The 18,460-nt window shown below is 46.2% G+C and overlaps 1 protein-coding gene across 1 annotated transcript in view; it reads left to right on the top strand.

The window, feature by feature from the left end:
• The window catches only part of CCBE1 (collagen and calcium binding EGF domains 1), a 199,050-nt gene that overhangs the window by 165,578 nt on the left and 15,012 nt on the right, over nucleotides 1-18,460 (top strand). Inside the window, exons 4-6 of the mRNA XM_081262721.1 lie at nucleotides 5,443-5,577; nucleotides 7,959-8,111; nucleotides 16,017-16,120. Coding sequence (XP_081118847.1) covers nucleotides 5,443-5,577; nucleotides 7,959-8,111; nucleotides 16,017-16,120 — 392 coding nt within the window. The remainder of the gene's footprint in view (nucleotides 1-5,442; nucleotides 5,578-7,958; nucleotides 8,112-16,016; nucleotides 16,121-18,460) is intronic.

Here is an 18,460-nt window from a genome sequence, read left to right as displayed (position 1 = left end):
GAAACTGGGTAATCATAAGAGATTACACCTGATCCTGTGAATGAATACTGGTTAAGGGAGAAACCACACCATATATTGGGTACTAATTCACAGCATGCACACTCTCTTGGTGGACTTCGGACCAGATGTATAGGTAGCATGGCCTGGCCAAGTTAACTAATGAAATTAACCATCCCAGGTAGCAAAAAGAAACTAGTGTGTCTAAACAGATGTGTTAACTGATGAGTGGAAGTTAGTTTTTTAAAGTGTTGCTGGCTCATTTGTTACTGAGTCGTGGGCAGTGACCTGTGTGGCCTGTGGAGCAAATCTGGTCCATTCCCTGCCTCTAGAAATAAAGCTTCATTGAAATGGGGCCATATACCTATTCACTAAAGTAGTACTTATGGCTGCTTTTGCATGACAGCAGTGGAGCTGAATAGTTGCAAGGGAGGTCTGCAAAGACAGGATCTGGTGCCCCTACACCCGCCATTGTTATCTTGGCCGTGTGATAGGATGATCCGATTTGTTAGGCTCTGCAGTTATGAACTGAGCATACAACATGGGGAAGAAATCCTGGCTGTTACTCCAGGGGGCATAGTCCCTCCCCTGAAGGCAAACAGTGATGGGAACCAGCAGCAGAAAAGCGGGTAGAGCTTTCCCTGTGTGTCAGGCGCTATGCTTAACGTGTCATCTGGTTTCACATCCACAGAAGTGAAGTGGGTGTTACTATTATCAGTATTTTACAGGTGAGGAAATTGAGCCTTAAAGAAACAGATCACAGAGTGGCCAAGTTGGGAGGGCGGGTACCTGATAATGTCAGAGCTCGTGAGTGGAAGATGGTCAGAGATCCATGGCCTTGAGAGGAGACAAAATAGACTCGATGGAGGAGATCAGGGAAGGCCTTTGCAGTGAAGCTTGAAAACCTGGATAGAAAACCACAGTTACAAGGCACTGAGAGTGAGGGTGTCAGGTTGGACTTTAATTACTAAGGTGAAGTGACAGAAGTATGTAAGAAAGAAGGTGTGACTGGGACCAAGGACAAAGGTGAAGAGAAGCTCAAAGGTAAGTCTATGTTGGAGAAATCTCAAGGAATTTAGTGCCCAACCTCAAATTCGAGAGTGACCCACCCATGCTTCATTAGTACAAACTTAAGGATCATTATCTGAAGTGCTTAGGACCAACCAGAAGAGTTTTAGTTTCAGAGTTTCTTGAAATTTGGAATGTTTGTGTAGACTTCACTGGTTGATCATTCCTGATCCAGAAATCTGAAATACTTCAAAATCTATGACATGGTGCTCGAAATTTCTCAGATTTCCAATGTTCAGATTGTCAGAGATGCCCCGCCTATTTAGAACTAGAAGGCTGTCTGAGCACTGTGTGTTGGTCAGGTAGCCTAGCGGCGGTTGTGCAGAATGGATTTAAAGGAGAAGGTTCTTGGGAGTAGGATCCTGTTTACATAGACTATGAAGATCTGAGATTGGAGCCAAGAGAAATACAACAGAGTATAGAAAATGTGTAAATTTTAAAGATAAAAGCCACATGACTAAGTTGATAGGCTCTAAGAAACAAGTTTTCAAAAACAAAGGACAGAATAAATTTCTTAGCCTTGCCTCTCCCACAGAAACTCCACAAAATTTAGTGGGGGGGGGAGCAAAAGACATACACCCACAAGATTAAGGAGAAAGGAAAAGATGACAGCAACAACATTTTAGAAGCTGGAGGACAGACAAGGTAGTAAATAATTCAGCAAAATGAGAAGCCTGAACCCTCAGCCAGCACCAGGGAAAACTAAGGAGCCAACAGTTTATACCCAAACTAATGACGATCAAAACTGAAAACAAGGGTTGAAGTGGTGTCAAAACAGGTTAGATTTAAAAGTCTGAAAATTCGGACTATGATGTGCCCTCTATTCCATGCAACCAAAGTTATTTCCCCTTTTATACCCAGGCAGGAAACCAAAGATACCCTCTTCTAAGAGGGTAAAGCAGAGGTTCTTGAGGCTGGCTGGGGAGGACCACTCAGATGAAAGTAAGAACTCAACATCAAACATGGAGGCATTAAGAAAATGCTACACATTGAAGATTTAAACACCCAGTCCTCTCCCTTCATAGTTCAAAACTGACTTACTCTTGGAGAGGGATTTGTACATGCTGCCTCTGGACATAGAGCAGACACAAGGAAAAGCTCTAGAAACTGATGCTGGACGGCACCAGTCGAGTCACTTAAGCTGAAGCTTGGGATTTATAAAAATCCCATGTGCAAAGAGCTGCTGTTGAGCTATTTTTAATACTCCACAAGTAAACTAGAACAGCACCCAAGGAGCACCAGATGTTAGAGAAAAGCGTTCAAAAAGAAACGTAAGGGAAAGTCTTAGAGAAAGCATGAGCTACCCGGACAGAGGGAAACTTGGAATTAATTCACTTAGACTTCAGAAACAATACAGAATGCATCAAACAAAAACAGGGTGTCAATAAAAAGGAACAGAATGAAGAATTCTTAGAAATTAAAAACATGACAAATAGAAAACAGCAAAAGGGTTGAAAGGTGAAATTAAGGAAATTACCCAAGACCTAGAGCAGAAGATCAAAGAAATGAAAAGTAGAAAAGATGAGGAACAGTCCAGGGAACACAACCTCAAGATAATTAAGTTACACAGAGAAAAGGAGTTGTCATTGAAGATGTAATTCGAGGAAATTCTCCAGAATTTTCTAGATAGAAAGGGCCCATCAAAGAATAACAAAGCCCCACATGAAAACCTCATTGTGAAATTTTAATACAATGGAAACAACATTAAAATTTCAGAGGGGAAGTGAAATTCGTATGAAAGATTAAGTAGTAAAATCTCATAGGACTGAGCTGCAGTGAGCCTGAATTTAGAAAACAATGGAGCAATGTCTGCATACTGTGGAGGTAAACTTCTCTTAGTTTTATGCCCAAACTATCAATCACTAAAATATATTTTTAGACATGCATAAGCATAAAAATTTTACCTCTTATGACTTTTCTCAGGAAGCTACTGGAGTATATGCTCCAGTAAAACTAGAGCATAAACCAGAAAAGAGGAAGACGAGGGAGGAGAGGGAAGCATAGGGTCAAAAGAGTGGATGGAATCCCCAAGATGATAGGGAACAGACACACCAAGAAGCAGCTACAGAGATTTCTACAGGGAGCAGAAACTTCCTCACTCAGAAATGGGAAAATACTTAAACATCTTAAGAGATTTGAAAAATTCAGGGAGTCCCTAGAAATAAATCATAACTGTCATCCACATGCTCCATTATTTGAGAGCATTTGATAGAACTAATGACTAGACATTGAGAACTGAAGTCAAAAGGAAAACTTTCCCAGAGGTAACAACCATGTACCGTAGCTCCCACTTCTAAGCTAGGGGAGCAAAGAGAGGCAGGAGACCCATTAAGACATAGAAGCTCGGAGGAGGTGCCACTGGGCTAGGACCCAGTCCTCGTAGGCACTGGGCATCCAGTGCTATTTCTCTGAACTCGGTTTCTCTGAACTAGGTAGGTGGCTCATGGATCTGGGAACCTGATCACTGGTGCTGGTGCCCCTAAGATGGTTGTGGTGAGGCTGCTTCTGCAAGTGATAAACTGCGAACTAGCATTTACTGCTGCTATCCAAAGGGTCTGGATGGGGGTGGTGGGTGGAACTGAGGTAAGGCTCAGGAACAGCAAGCACAAGCAGAAAGGTGCAGAGCCCCTCTTCCTCTTCCAGCCTCCTTGTGTTTGTGGGGGTCTCTCTCTGTACTTACACCTCCCCTAAGCACCCCTTATTGAAAGCACCCAACAGGCTGGAGAATTGTCTCCAGAGCCTCATGTCACCAAGTAGCTGTTGGAAGAAGGTGGAGCAGACTTGAAACTAAATGAACTCAATAACTTGGACCCCCAAAATACACAAGGCACTTCCCTTAAGGACGTCAGACAGTTCTCCAGGAAAGGGCAGTTCAGTGGAGTGTAACTCCTGGCTCTACCCAGAAGAGCTTTTATATTGTCACTCCAGGGCAAATGCTGGAGATTGACCAAACTAAAATTTCAACAAAACCCATTGACCAGACAGAAGGAACCAGAAGTGCCAAGTGCTGGGGTGGGGAAGTGCAATAAAAATGCTAAGTGTATCTCGTGACTGGAAGTTAATAAGGAACCTTTAAAGTAAAAGCAATATTTAAAATAAAGGAAGCAATGCAAATTGGATACTTAGAGGTCCAGGGGTAAATATGAAAACAGCTGGAAGAGTTTAAGTGGCACCTAAGAAGCGGAGCAGAGTGGGAACGGCTGCTTCTGAAAGCAAGACCTCATTGGGCACCACAGCCAGCCAGTGCCTTAGACGGCCCTTCTGCCTCCTCCATGGCTGATCCCAGTAATGGTGACAGCTGGCAGGACAGGGCAGCTCATTATTCGTCACACTGAGACTTGACTTTTGAGCAAAAGAAACAGAACTTTGATTGCCTGGAGGTGATGCTTAGTTGAGGAAAGGTTAGCCAGATAGTTTGTAGGCTTGGTCAGAACCCAGGCTGGCAAAGCAGACCTGGAGTCCCACTTGTGGGAAGTATCATCAAACAAGGGCCGCTCACCAGGTCATCCCCAGAATGGCATGATCTTTGTCAAAGTTGACCCTGTCTGCATCAGAGATGGCTCACTTCTTTCCCTTCACATACAGGAGAGCAGACCCAGGTTCACCTGTGTCTCAGGAGGGTCCATCTGGGACTAGTACCTGGAGATGACAGTGATGAGATGCTGGAAATGATCTGAGAATATGTCAAAACTGAGCTATTTAGAGCCAGAGGCCCTTCAGAAGCTCATTAAATATCAGTCCATAAGAATGGAGAGTAGCAGATGCCCCAATTCCTGACACACTATTGGGCACTCACCCTCATATGCACAGGCATAGGGCCAGCAAGAGATCTGCAGCCATTCAGTCTCACCCAACCCCTTCTCACATGCAGAATCTCCATACACACACACCCCATCATGTGCACACCTACCACACTCACTTGTGCGAGCAATAGGCTCTCTGAAGACTCTCACATATCTACTCCTAAAGCTGCCCTCATTTTTCTGAGTCTGCCAGCCAGCCCTTCCTCTTATATTTGGGCACCAAAGCCCATCAATGCCCTGCTGGAAGGATTTTCTTGTTCCTCTAGCAGTTGCAGATCAGAGAGGTCCCCAGGAACTGCCCCAGAGCCTGGCTGACTAAAGCATCTTTGCTTCTGGACAGTGACCAAGACCCAAGGGCACAACAAGGCAACTTCAGAGAAAAGCATGAGTGATGTTTGCCTTCTGCCACCACAGTGCTCCCAGAAGCTGCACCACAGTCTCCAGAGCTAACGCTCCTGTAGGTGGGGCTGCTCACAGGTCACACCTGCAGAATGCAGCCCAGAAGGTGAGCTCCAGGCCAGGCTGCCCTGCCTCCCCCTGCGGCTGATGTGAGTGCATGCTTTTTTTCTTTCAGATTATGATGTCTGTGCCCAGGCTCCCTGTGAACAGCAGTGTACAGACAACTTTGGCCGCGTGCTGTGCACCTGTTATCCAGGATACCAATATGACCGCGAGAGACACCGGAAGCGGGAGAAGCCCTACTGCCTGGGTGCGTTGGCAATGCGCGTTATTTTCCAGCTCCTAACTGGCAGTGAGATGTAAAAGCCAAAGATGGGGAACCAGGCCAGATGTAATAGAATAATGCAAAACAGGAAATGAGTGGTCTGGAACGTAAAACAGAGAAGCCAGAATGAGTGTTCTCAAGAGATGACTGGGGAAAACGGAGGTGTGCGTGTGGCAGGAGGTTAGGGGCAAACTTGGCTGTAGCTGAGCAGTTGCCTGGCCATCACCAGGGGCACCAGCTTGTTCTGGTTGTTTTCGTTGACTGGGCAGTTCCCTCCTTGAATTCCTGAGGAGGTTTAGTGTGGGAAGCCATTCTCACACGTGATTGGGCAACTCCCGGATTGGGGGTGAGGCGCTCTGGCTAAACTGTGTCGGAGCTTTGCCGACCCTCTCCTGGTGCGAGAGCCTGTCCGTGTGGGGGTGTGACTGACCACTGACCCCGGGGGCCAATCACTGACCCTGACCTTGGAGTGCTGCCCCCCTCGACCTTCATTGGATGGAATTCTCCCCTGAATTTCTTGCTCCCCAATAAAAAGCCACTCCCAGGCGTGCTCTGCCTCTCTCTCTCCTGATAGCCCTGAGTAATCCTCGCTGCCCTACCGGGTGGTTCGAGGTGAGAGCCAGAGAGGTGAGAGCCGTCTCGGACCTGGTCATAGAAAAAGGTAATTGAGTCTGTGGGTTTATTTTGATCTCACTAGCTAACTTTTATGCCAAGAACCTCTTTAATGAAACCAGTGCGCTGGTCGCATGGTGGAAGTTTAGGGCTCATGGTCTGGAACCTTATGTGTTTGAGTGTGGCAAACCCATGGCTAACCTGTCTCCACAATTGGGGTCCCTGCTTGAAAGGTTCCTGGTCCCTCCTCCATACATAGTGAGCCACAACTCTGAGGGTGGGTGCAAGGACGTGCATTTACATGAGTGAGTGCTATGCTCAGTGAAGTTTCAGGTCAGCTGGAAGAAGAGTAGACACCTCAGATGGACCCGGGTAGGAAATAAGCCATCTGATATGAGCAAGGCTCCCTCCTCCATCGGGCACCTTGGAAAGTCTAGCCTTAGGTCCCCTGGTTTCTCCCAAAAAGCATCTGGAAAGGTACCCCACACTGACAAGCAAATAGAGGAGGGTAGGAGGGACTCGGGGTGCCTCTTACAGAGCTCATGGGACACTCCATACAGCTCAGGGCTGGGCCCAGGGGCTCTCCTTTCAGTTGGTAGGAGCTACGTGCCCTAATTACTTTTCTGTAGACATTTGGGGATCAGCAGTACTTTGCATTCTACTAAGAAGAGTGTCCTCTGTGGCCAGTACAACTGCTTCACTCTGACATTTAGGGTGGGAACACCTGGAGAAAAAGGCAGTCAGCCTGAGGAACTGCAGAGGAGGCTCCAACCGTCGCCTCCATCCAGGCTACATATGACAACAGTGTATAGTGCCAGAGGAACACCCGAATTACTGTGCTCACTCTTGGCACCCAGGGAGCCTGCCGGAGCTGGGTCCTTGGCTGCTTGTCCAGGCTAAAGTTATCGGCATCCTAAAGTTCAAGGCTGGGCTCTGTCTGCCCACATGTCACCATCAGGGGCTGTGTGTCCTGGTTCCCACCCACTGCTACTGGGTGTCTTTAGCCAGTGAACAGGAAATGGAATTGAGCCTGTCTTCTCATGGTGGGAAACGTGTTTCTTCCCAGTGCAGCAGGGGCGCAAGCCCATGGTGTGGGCAGTTGACGCGGACCCTCCGGGGTTACTCATTTGATGGTCTCATGCCTCATTTCCGCAGCTCATCAGGGGTCTGCTTGGGTCACTGATGAGGCAGAGATTTCCTAGGGAAGCCTCTCCCCATTAGACATCTGTGACTATTTTTTCATAAGTATCTTTTCCCAAGTATATTGTGTCCCTTAACTGGGAAGGGGCTATTCCTAAGTGGCTCTTGTGTCACATATAGAATTCCAGCCATAAAGGAGAACTTTAAAGACCTCAGCACACTAGGCTGCTTGCAAAAAATCACTTAGCTAATGTCTGCTCATCAGGGTGTGTTGGCCCCAGTCGCTCTCCTGAGGAGCCCTGGGAAGTATTTAGGGACAGGCTTCATTCTCATCGTTTCCCAGGTGAACTCTCTAAAGGCCAGCCGCAACTCCATCGGGTCCTATGACAGCCAGGAACCCATCATTGGTTGGTCTGTAATGATAGTCACATGGCCAAAGTGCTGCTTCCACAGATGGCCCATCCTCCCAGCGCCCAACCTCATGCCAGGCTCTGTCCGGTCAAGGTCTGGAATAGTGTTCTTGGTACAGGTATTATGAGGGACAAGTCTCGTGCCATCTGTGGCATAAGTGACTTCTCAGAAACTGAGCGTTTTCTGCATTTGGTTTACACCAGACATCGACGAGTGTGCCACCAGCAACAAGACTCTGTGTGAGCACATCTGTGTCAACACCGTGGGCAGCTACCGCTGTGAGTGCCGGGAGGGCTATGTCCTTGAGGACGACGGGAGGACATGCACCAGGGGGGACAAGTACCCCAACGACACTGGTGAGTGAGGCATGGAGTTGCCCTCTGTGCACATTTTTATATTACATGTTGTCAGATGATTATTGTATTATTTGTGTAATGTTTATATTTTAAACATATTGCCTATTACACATGTATCACATGTTCCCACCCACTGCTACCTAGTGTCTCCAGCCAGTGGATCTTTTATCTTTTTATTTGTCTATTTTCCTTTATATTATATAAATAATGCGTATTACATTATATATCATGTTACAGGTGCTACTGTAGCCACAGATATCTCATTTATATAAGATTCTCAAGTACCTATATCATACAAAACATGTACAACAGTCAATATTATATAGTTGTATTTAGGTAATATGTAGTATTTACATGTTGTACATAGTGAGCCGTAACATAATCTATGTAATATGCTTTTAATACATATCATGTGTGACAATTATACACAGGCACTTGGAGCCCAACCAGGTTCCTTGGAACAGGGCAGGAAGGGGCATTTACATGGACCCCGGTGGCACCTGGGGTCTGGGGACGTATGTTCAGACTCCTCCTAGAGAGGAGGAATTAAGGGGACAGTGATGCCCCATTAGCATGGAGGGGGTAGCTGGTGTGTTGGAGGAGGGTGGTGCGCTCAAGAAATCAGTAGCGCTTGATTTTTGTAGTAAGAGCGAACAAGAATGAGCAGAGATGAGACCAGAAGGTCTGTATTCTCCCCAAGGAAACAGACTGAAATATAAAGACAAATCGCTTTCACATGAGGTACCACTCCACACCAGTGTTGCTCAAAGCATGGTCCATGCTTTGTCCTCTCCACAAACTATTTGTTCTATGAGTCATGATTGGATAGAAATAGAAATTGAGTGTTTAGAAAACTTTATTTATTTGAAAGGAATTTCATTTAAATCCAAGCATTTGTTTGTGTTACATTATAGCTGAATTTTAAAAATATTTTTAGTTGTAGGTGGACACAAAACCTTTATTTTTATGTAGTTCTGATGATCAAACCCAGCGCCTCACACGTACTAGGCAAGTGCTCTACCACTGAACCACAACCCCAGTCCTATATCCAATTTCAAGCAATTCATTTTGCATAATTATCAGTTCACAATCAGAAAAGATCTCTTACAGCTGGTTGTCCAACACAGTTAAGAAGCTGATTTACATACAGCTACATAGTACCGACTACATTGTACACGTTTTGTATGATAATTCAGGTACCTCAACCGAGATGTCCCATCACCTAGGCACAAGATCAGCCTGGTCTGTTGGGTTACATCTTTATTTAAATTTGGAGGAAAAAATAAGAGAAGGAAAAAGAGCCCCAAAGCTGCTGTGGGAGCTTCAGGGAACACCTTGGGGGTCAAAATATCATCACCATCACGTTCACATCTGAACTCTGGGGTCTCTGCCAAATTACAAGTGCCCGTTTATTAGAGTTTAGGATTTCAGCCTGTATGGAGGAATGTCCCGGGCCTTCCAGTCAGGATGAACTTTAAAGCAAATTGTACTCCACTGACCACGGTTGACTGGACAGGTTCCCTGTAGAGAAAGTCCTCGGTCACTCAACCTCCCTGGGCTCCTGTCTACTTCCCTGGGAAAGAAAAAGTTGCTACAGTGCTGTGAGGGGGTTAGCTGGGCCTGGGCCATCCCTGGGAGGGGCACAGGTACCCTGGGCAGGTCTCGTGGATGAAGAAATGAGGGACATCAAAAAGCCACAACCATCTGGGCGCTCATGAGAGCCCAGCTTCAGAAAGGGGTGGGAAGACGGACAGCTGGGGACCAGCTGCCTCCCGAGGAAAACCTACAAAGCGAAATGAAATGCAGAGGAGCAACTGGGTTGAGTCACGAGGAAGCCGCCATGTGTTGGAAATTGATGAAAAAAGCTATTTGGAGCCACCTTGGCTCTGAGCAATTGGGAATCATGTAAATGAGCATGGCCCTCAAGCAAGGGCAGACAGGTTAATGAAGTTAAAAACATTTATAGACTATTCTTGTATTCAAAATTAAAATCACAGCAATTTGTGGTAGGAGGAGCAGGGATGTGTGACTTGACTATAAATTATGTCCTTTATTGGGAAGAATCTCATGGGAAAATGGGGTGCAGCTTTTTATTCCACTGTAATGTGGGGACCTTGTAGAGAATAGGTCACAAGAAAGCAGCTTTGCAATTTTTCATTTAAGAATTGGGTTTCCAGCTGTGCTCTGAGCTGTTGGGCTGCATGCTGCTCAACCTGGCAAGTGTATTGTCTCTGCCTCACATTTCTATGTAGAAAGAATCCGCTTCATAGGGGCATGAAGGAAGCCTGCAGCAACCCGACCAGGCACAGAACAACAGACACTTGCTGCCTAGAGTCAGGGCAGGAGCCCATGATCTGGCTGTAAAAGTAATAGGATCTCCTTTCTATGAGGAGTCCCAGTCTGGTGGGATGGAGTGGTCGGCAGTAAGATAGACCACAATTAGCTGGGACCAGAGTCCAGGTGGGAGTTAGACAACAGGTAATATTTTATAAGCCAAGTTGAGTTGCTTTTGGTCTTGGGTGACGTCGACCTCCTGCAGTAACTTCTCGCCTCCTGCAGCTATATTGCCCTTCAGTCCGAAGGGATGGCTCTGGGTCAGAGTGCAGTGACGAGGTCAGCCTTGGTGAGAGGTGCTCACCTGGACCCCCACCTTCAGCAAGGGTGGGGCCATCTCATAACATCTTTGAAATTAGTCAATACTGTATTAAGTCACTACTGGGGCTTCACTAACCTTGTTGATTCCCTGACAAGGGTGGTGATCTTCTTATAAAAGTTTGCAAATAAGAGTTTCAAAATACAAGAAGTCAGTTTTATTTGGGTGACAACCAGTTAGACTTCCATGACCGAACTGAGTGAAAACTCTGAGTCGCAGTATTTAGCCAGCACAGTGACACATGCCTGTAATGCCAGCAGCCTGGGAGGCTGAGGCAAGAGGATCACAAGTTCAAAGCCAGCCTCAGCAACGGTGAGGTGCTAAGCAACTCGGTGAGACCCTGTCTCTAAATAAAATACAAAATAGGGCTGGGGATGTGGCTCAGTGGTCGAGTGCCCCTAAATTCAATCCCCAGTACCTGCCCTCCGAGAAAAGAAACACATATTTGCAACTTTTTTCCCATCTTCCTTGGTTTTTAAAGATGTATTTTATCTCAATACGTTGCAGCATTCCCCCATATTGTGTTCAGACTTGGGGGTCCTGTGTGGTGGTGTGAAGCCTTTCTTCAGGTCTTATGCTCAGATGTTTGGGAAAGCATGTACTACTGCATCCACTCGCAATTCAAAGTTAATTTCGATTAAAACTACATTTTGCAAAATATATTTAAGAAATCTTAATGTCTCACAGGTAGTGATATCCTAAGAAACATGGTTTGGGAAACATTTAATGCCAGAAATCTTGGCTATGGGGCCAAACTTGACAGGCCATCTGGTGGACTCTCGGCCAAGGGTGGGTGTTACCAACACATGGAGCAGCCCAAGTTCAGGGGGGAGGTGATTTATTGTGGAGTGTTCAGCATCAGTGAGAACAGCACAGTGCTGCTTCATTCCACCATGTGGAGAAACACTGGGTTCCTCTTCCAGTGCTGTAAATGGAAAATGTTCTCATGCTTAATCTTGTAAGAACTGTCTGGTGGTTCAGTCGTTGGGCCTTATTTTAACACAGAGCTTATCACAGATTAGAGCAGGGACTCTTCCCCTTCTCTTCCCCCACTCCTCATCCAAATATAGCAACTTCAAATAATTAGAACAAAAACAAAAGCCCCTGTTAGGATGCCACCATCTGCTACACCACACTTCTCCAGCAGCAGCCTTACGAAGCAATCTCTCAGTATTCAATTTGCAGTAACTAATCCCCACCGAACTCACCCCAAACATATAGAAAACTAGCATACAGTCTTATATGGTGCTAAGAAACATTCCAACACCAGTGGCCAGGAGTCTTTGGGGTGGGGACTGAGGAGTCATTCCTATGTAATTAAGTAATAACCAAGGACAACAGGTACGTTGTGTGCCCTGAATGTTCCAGTCCTGACTCGAGTGGTTGGGCCAGTGAGCACCTAGGGCTGGCACTAATGGGTTCCCGCAGAAGGAAGGAAAAGTGCCCAAAAGTCATCACATTTGACAGCTGTGGTGCCAGGGGATGTTCCTTGACGTGGAAGTTAGGGGAGAGAGTAACAGGGCTGGTTCAGTCTTCACTAGCTGCATGAGGCTGGCAGTCTCGGAGCCTTGGTTTTCTCATCTGTTGATGGGTGTGTTGAATTCCGTGAGTCCTGAGGACCTTTCACCCTCTAAATCTTCAAAACTGGATGTCATATGGTGTAAGTAGTAGTAGCTCCTACCAACTCGGGGAGTCCCTGACAGTTTTCATTCCTTGGTCCTTTGAACAAGTACTGATGCTTGAAAACCTGCCCACCTTCATATGCCTTTTTTTTTCCTTTTTTTATTGTTGGTCGTTCAAAACATTACATAGTTCTTGATATATCATATTTCACAGTTTGATTCAAGTGGGTTATGAACTCCCATTTTTACCCCATATACAGATTGCTGAATCACATCATTTACACTTCCATTGATTTACACATTGCCATTCTAGTCTGTTGTATTCTGCCTTTCCTATCCTCTACTATCCCCCCTCCCCTCCTCTCCCCTCCCCTCTTCTCTCTCTACCCCCTCTACTGTAAATCATTTCTTCCACTTGTATTATTCTTCCCTTACCCCTCACTTCCTCTTGTATGTAATATTGTATAACCCTGAGGATCACCTTCCATTTCCATGCAATTTCCCTTCTCTCTCCCTTTCCCTCCCACCTCTCATCCCTGTTTAATGTTAATCATCTTCTCATGCTCTTCGTCCCTACTCTGTCCTTAGTTACTCCCCTTATATCAAAGAAGACATTTGGCATTTGTTTTTTAGGGATTGGCTATTTCATATGCCTTTTAAGCAGAGAACTTTCCTTTCAGTATCTTAGAAGATGAGCAGCTGTGGGCTGGGGTTGTGGCTCAGTGGTAGAGCACTCGCCTAGCATGGGTGAGGCACTGGTTTCGATCCTCAACAACACATAAAGATAAATAAAGGTATTGTGTCCATCTACGACTTAAAAATATTTTTTAAAAAGATGAGGAACTGAACATGCAAACATTCATCTCGGCAGTAAGAAATGTTACGGGTCCAAAGAGCCGTACCTCCTGGAAGAGCAGAGGCAGCTAAGCAGTTTCATCTGCTCTGGACTAATAAGCCCCGGCATTTCGTCACCTTTTTTGATAAAGAGAATGTTGTGTTTAAACACATGGGGTCTAAAGTCGCCTCTCCTTCCTCCTGTTTTAACTTTGTTGTCCAGTGTCTGTAATGTTAGTCAAGAATTTAAAATCAAACAGGCAGAAAGTAGAAGGGAACATGGCCCTCAAATGGCCTCTGATGATTGAAAGGTTGTCACAGGCTTGGTGACACAAGCCATCTGGCTGACAGGCATTCAATCACTTTGATTTTTCTCTTTGAAAATACTGAGCTGGAGCCAGTTTAGTCACCCCAGGGAGTCAGTGTAGCACCATTTGGGAGACAAATTAAGGAAATGTTGGCTCCATAGTAATTAGGTTACTAGTCTTTATTTTTCAGCTTTTGTTTATTTTCTGATAACATAACCATGACCTTCGTTGTCACTTATTAAAGTTCAAAGTGTCAGAGACAGCCAGGTGTTTCGTGTAACTTTCAAGCTCTGCTAATCCATAGATGAGTGGTTCTCAGCCTTGGAATCACCTGGGGAGCATTAAAACACTGATACTGTTTTGCTACCACTCCAGGTGGTTGGGGTGCCCAGATTCTGCAGGATTATTTTTTCACCCCACACCCAGGTGACTGTAATGTACTGCCAGGGCTGGGCACTACCACCGGAACACAAAGGGGCACAACTTAAAAACGAACGTGCTTTGTTCACTTGTGGCACTGCCCACTTGGAAGATTCTGGGAATATTCTTTGGCTTTCCGAGGTACAATTGGGTATTGCTACTATCATATTTGTGAGGCATTATATTTCTAATGCTTAGGGTGTACAACCTGCTCAATGAGGGTAAAATTTAGAGCTCTGCGCCCCCGTGTGGTTGATCCATTATATTGCTCCTTTAAAATATGAAGAACTTGGAGCAAAATTTAATGGCAGAAGCCCTTTCTCTGAGACGCACGACTACATCACTGAGAGGGCTGAAAACATACAGGAAGAGGATATCACAGGCTATCAAGGGCCCTACCACATGTTCTCTAACTTGATAGGGAAACAATAAAATCAACAGCAAGGATACATTTAGGGCACCTGCTGTGGGCAAGGCAGTGTTCTGTTTCCTGCATGTCCGATCTCATTGACTTCTCATGTCAGCCCCAGACGACAGGTGCTATTGCCATTCTACCATTCAGGGAAGAGAGTCCAGAGATGCTGACTTACCTAAAAGGTACTCAGTTACAGCACTAAGATTTGAATCTTGTCCAAGTCGGCCAGCCCCTACACCACTCACCCCTGTGCTTCAAAGTCAATAGGAGCTTTGAGTCTTTTGGATAAATGTTAATCTTGATTCTCCATCTTCTGGTAATTCTACAAAGGAACAGAAAACGGCCCAGGCCTTTCCATGGAAAAGATTGCCCAGCAGAGCTTCCTTCGTGGAACCTGCCTGGCAGATAGCTCCCAAGTGTTTTCAGTGGAACTGCTAGTAGCAGTCTTGCTTCATGCCTGCCTCACCCTCCCAAGGGCCAGTTGGACCCCTGTAAGTGCCAGGTTACTGTAGATAGCACTAATTTTCTTCTTTGAGTCTTATTTTCCTTATTAGAACTAAAGATAAACTAAAGAGGTTTATCCTATCTTGAAGTTGTCTAGTTGCCCAATTACACTCAGAAAACTCAACTGGGCATGTGAAAATAGAAACAGAAAGACTTCTAATTTGTTCTTGCCGGCCCAGCTCCTCCAACAGGGCTGGCTTCAATCATAAGTCGTTGAACAGGTGTCTTCGTTTACTTTGCATTTGTATTACCCCATTCAGGGCCTAATAGCAGATGCTCCACAGAAGGATGGGAGGAAAGGGAGGTAGAATGAATGGCAGCTGGATGGACAGATAAATGGCTGAAGGATGGATGGATGAGGATAGGTAGAGGGAAGGTAAGACAGATGGATGGGATTGTATAAATTGTGTCCTTGTGAAGCCCTGAAGCCTTAGTCACCTTTGGTTGTGGAGGCTGGTGGAGTTCTGCATGAAGAGATGATCCAGGCTCCAGGTCCGTTAGGCTTGTTGATACCAAAGGCTGGTTGAGTGACCTCCATCTCTCCCACTCCGATCATCCACTCCACTGGAACCGGGACAGTCGGGTCCACATTCTGGCGGTGCTAGTCTGACTCCTCTCTTCAGCAGAGTTCTCTTTCCTGTCTCTACTTGTTAGGCCCCACTCGGCCTGCGGAGCTTCTCTGAAGACCCAGGTGGCCTGGGGTGATGAATGCCAGCTTGGAGTCCCATGGCCTGAGCTGGGGGATATCGGCAGCCTGTGAACACTGGCCCTCTGTGGACGTTGTAAATCATGTCAAATTTACAGAACCCGCCCCCAGGAAAGGCACTGATAAAGTGCCATTTCAAACATGAAAGGTGTAGATAATCAAAGGGCCACAGTGCACTTCTCCGCATATTTCGGATGCCTGACTAGGAAGAGTTGAGCCAAAGGGCAGCACGGCTCTGTCACCCCTTCCTGTCTTCAACCTGGACGGCAGGGACCTGAGAACTGTATAATTGTCGGCATTTACCCTTCACATGTCCACTGTAGGCTGCTCTGTGACCTCCCCCCCACCACCTGCCCAACCAGACACTGCCTTCCTGCAGCAGTTGCCCTGAACCTTGGGTCTCCTGACCTTCCGTATGGAACTGAGCCCATCCTCTTTCCCAGGGCACGAGGAGAAGTCTGAGAATGCGGTGAAAGCCGAAACTTGCTGTGCCTCGTGCAAGGAGTTCCACCAGATGAAGCAGACGGTGCTGCAACTAAAGCAAAAGGTACGAGGGCAGGCGGGGGCTGTCTTGGGGGGAGAGGAGGGCTGGCCAGGTGAGGTGTGGGGGGCCTGGGGTCAATGAGAAAGCAGATCACCCACGCTGCATGTTCTCTGGGGTTGATGCCCGCTGGCTGTGGACTCGGAATGGTCCCACTGAAGCCACCAAGGTAACAATGCAACACGAGGCGAAGAATCAAGGAGGTGATTGGACACAAGGTCCGTGGGCGTGGCAAAGCTGTAGCACTTTCTCCTAAAAAGGAATGTCCGGACATGGCCTTGGGTAGCCCTGGGTCATTGTGTCTTATGTGTGCTTCAGCAATAGGAAACATTATTTCTCTAAAGTTCTGTCAACTGACAGCCTTCTGCAGTGGTCTTTCACTTTTGAAAAAGTATGACCTGCCCTTCATCCAGCTCCTTGCACCTAGGGAAGCAGGCCTTTGGGACCTCGTGTCACCAGGCATGAAGACTGACTTTATGAAGGGCTCCCTGAATGCTGGACAGGATACCAGGTCTCCAGCAGTGTCACGCTATGATTAGGGTCCCCATGGCAGATCTGGTGATTTGACATCTTGCACACCTGTCCTGACCCAGGGAATGCTAATTATACCTGAGATCAGCGTGCTAGTGTGTCAGCAACTCAAATTGCTTTTCAGCTGCTAAAACATAAACTGTTCTGTTTATTTAATTGCTTCCACTCAAGGCTCTTAGTAGATCAAAGAGGTGTGTATAATCTGTTTAACTTTGGCAACCACTTCTTCTAAAGGGCAAAAGGGCAATCATGAGAAAATCTTTTTTCCGTGTTCCACAAACTTGCAACCAGCCACTAATGAGAACCACAGCTACCAGTTAAACAAGCAGACTAAGTCACTTTACAGTCTCTTACACATTGTTGCTGAAGACATCGTTGACCTTAGCAAAGGTACTCATATATATTTGTTGTATAATCATGAGCAAAACATAGCTCCGACCCCGAGTAGCTTGTGATCTGATAGGGAGATCAGGCAGCTCACCTTCTGTGTGTGCCAGTGTAGACACAGGTGAATAACTAAATGCCACAGAGATCCCTGGGTGGAGTTTGCATTGACACTGGTATTCATCAAGGGGACTTAAAAGAGTGTGTGGAATAGTTACAGTCGCATTTTGTAGGCTGGAGGATGGAGGCTGTTATCAGTGTCCCAGGCTTACCTTGCAAGGCACAAAGCCACCTTCACTTTCCTTCCCTGGAAATAACCCATGGGCTTAGGGCAGTTCTTCCCAATAGAACAGCAGAGTTAAATATCACCAGTTCAGAAATTCAGGGGCAAAGTTTGGCTTTCCTTTCACCTCCTTACAGTGTATTGTAATCAATGAAAGAAGAGCTATTAAAAAAAATTGAAAATGTGTGTCATGATACCTGTCACCCCCAAAGACCCTGCTGCATGCTGTGTAAAATCCTCTAGGCTGTCTGATCCTGCAGTACACCCATGTGGTTGGGTGGGTGGGCTGGCTGGCAAGAGGCCTTCCTTCTCCAAAGTCTCCCTACATATGCATGGTGACAGTTCTGAGAAACTGGATGCAGACCCTTGAGGAACATTATGAGGAGCAATTCATTTTTAAGGTATCTATTAGAATGTGTTACATCATATAGTTTATAAAGCAGTTTTACATCCAGAATCTCATGTCATTATTTCTGTAACCCTATGAGAAAGGTACTTGCATTCTCGGGGGTAAAGTAAGTGCCCGAGAGGCCAAACTTCACACCTAGGTCTTCTCACTTCTATTCCTGTGCTGGTGTTTGTACCATCAGTTGATTTTTCATATCAGCTGGCTGCTGCAAATGCCATCGTTTTTTTGTTCACAAAAGAAATTGGGACAACTGCCCAAATAAACATTGGCCAAGAAGTGGTACCAGGTGTCCTGGTCTGTGGCCAGCCCCACCGTATGAAGTGATGGCACCTGTTGAATTGCACCACTGTGTGTGCAGTCAGCCGAATTCCACATGTGGGATGCTGCAGGTCAAATGCCCTGGGGCCTTCAACAATAAATTGTAAAGGACAGGGGAGGTGGCAACCTACCTACAGAACACAAGGGACTTAAAAGGCCTGCCGTTTTCTAAAGGAGAAGGGCTAAACCAGAGCCTCTAGGCGTGGATGATAGATCATTTTCTAAAACGCAGGAAGTAATATTAAAGTGAGGTTTGGTGTGGGAGAAAAGTGGTGCAGTTGACTTGAGTGTGTTTGAAAGGCTGCATGCTCTCCAATCATGTACTAGGATATGTATCTGGTTTTTGAGGTTTCTTGATTGTCTTATTTTCCAATGAAGTTTGTTTTTGTTAATGCGATGCAGACCCCAGTGCCTCTACCCT

Source organism: Spermophilus citellus (assembly GCF_964194105.1).
Source record: "Spermophilus citellus genome assembly, chromosome: 12".
Classification (NCBI taxonomy): domain Eukaryota; kingdom Metazoa; phylum Chordata; class Mammalia; order Rodentia; family Sciuridae; genus Spermophilus; species Spermophilus citellus.
The sequence above is the reverse complement of the archived record's forward strand: the minus strand, read 5'-3'. Positions and strand labels throughout refer to the sequence as shown.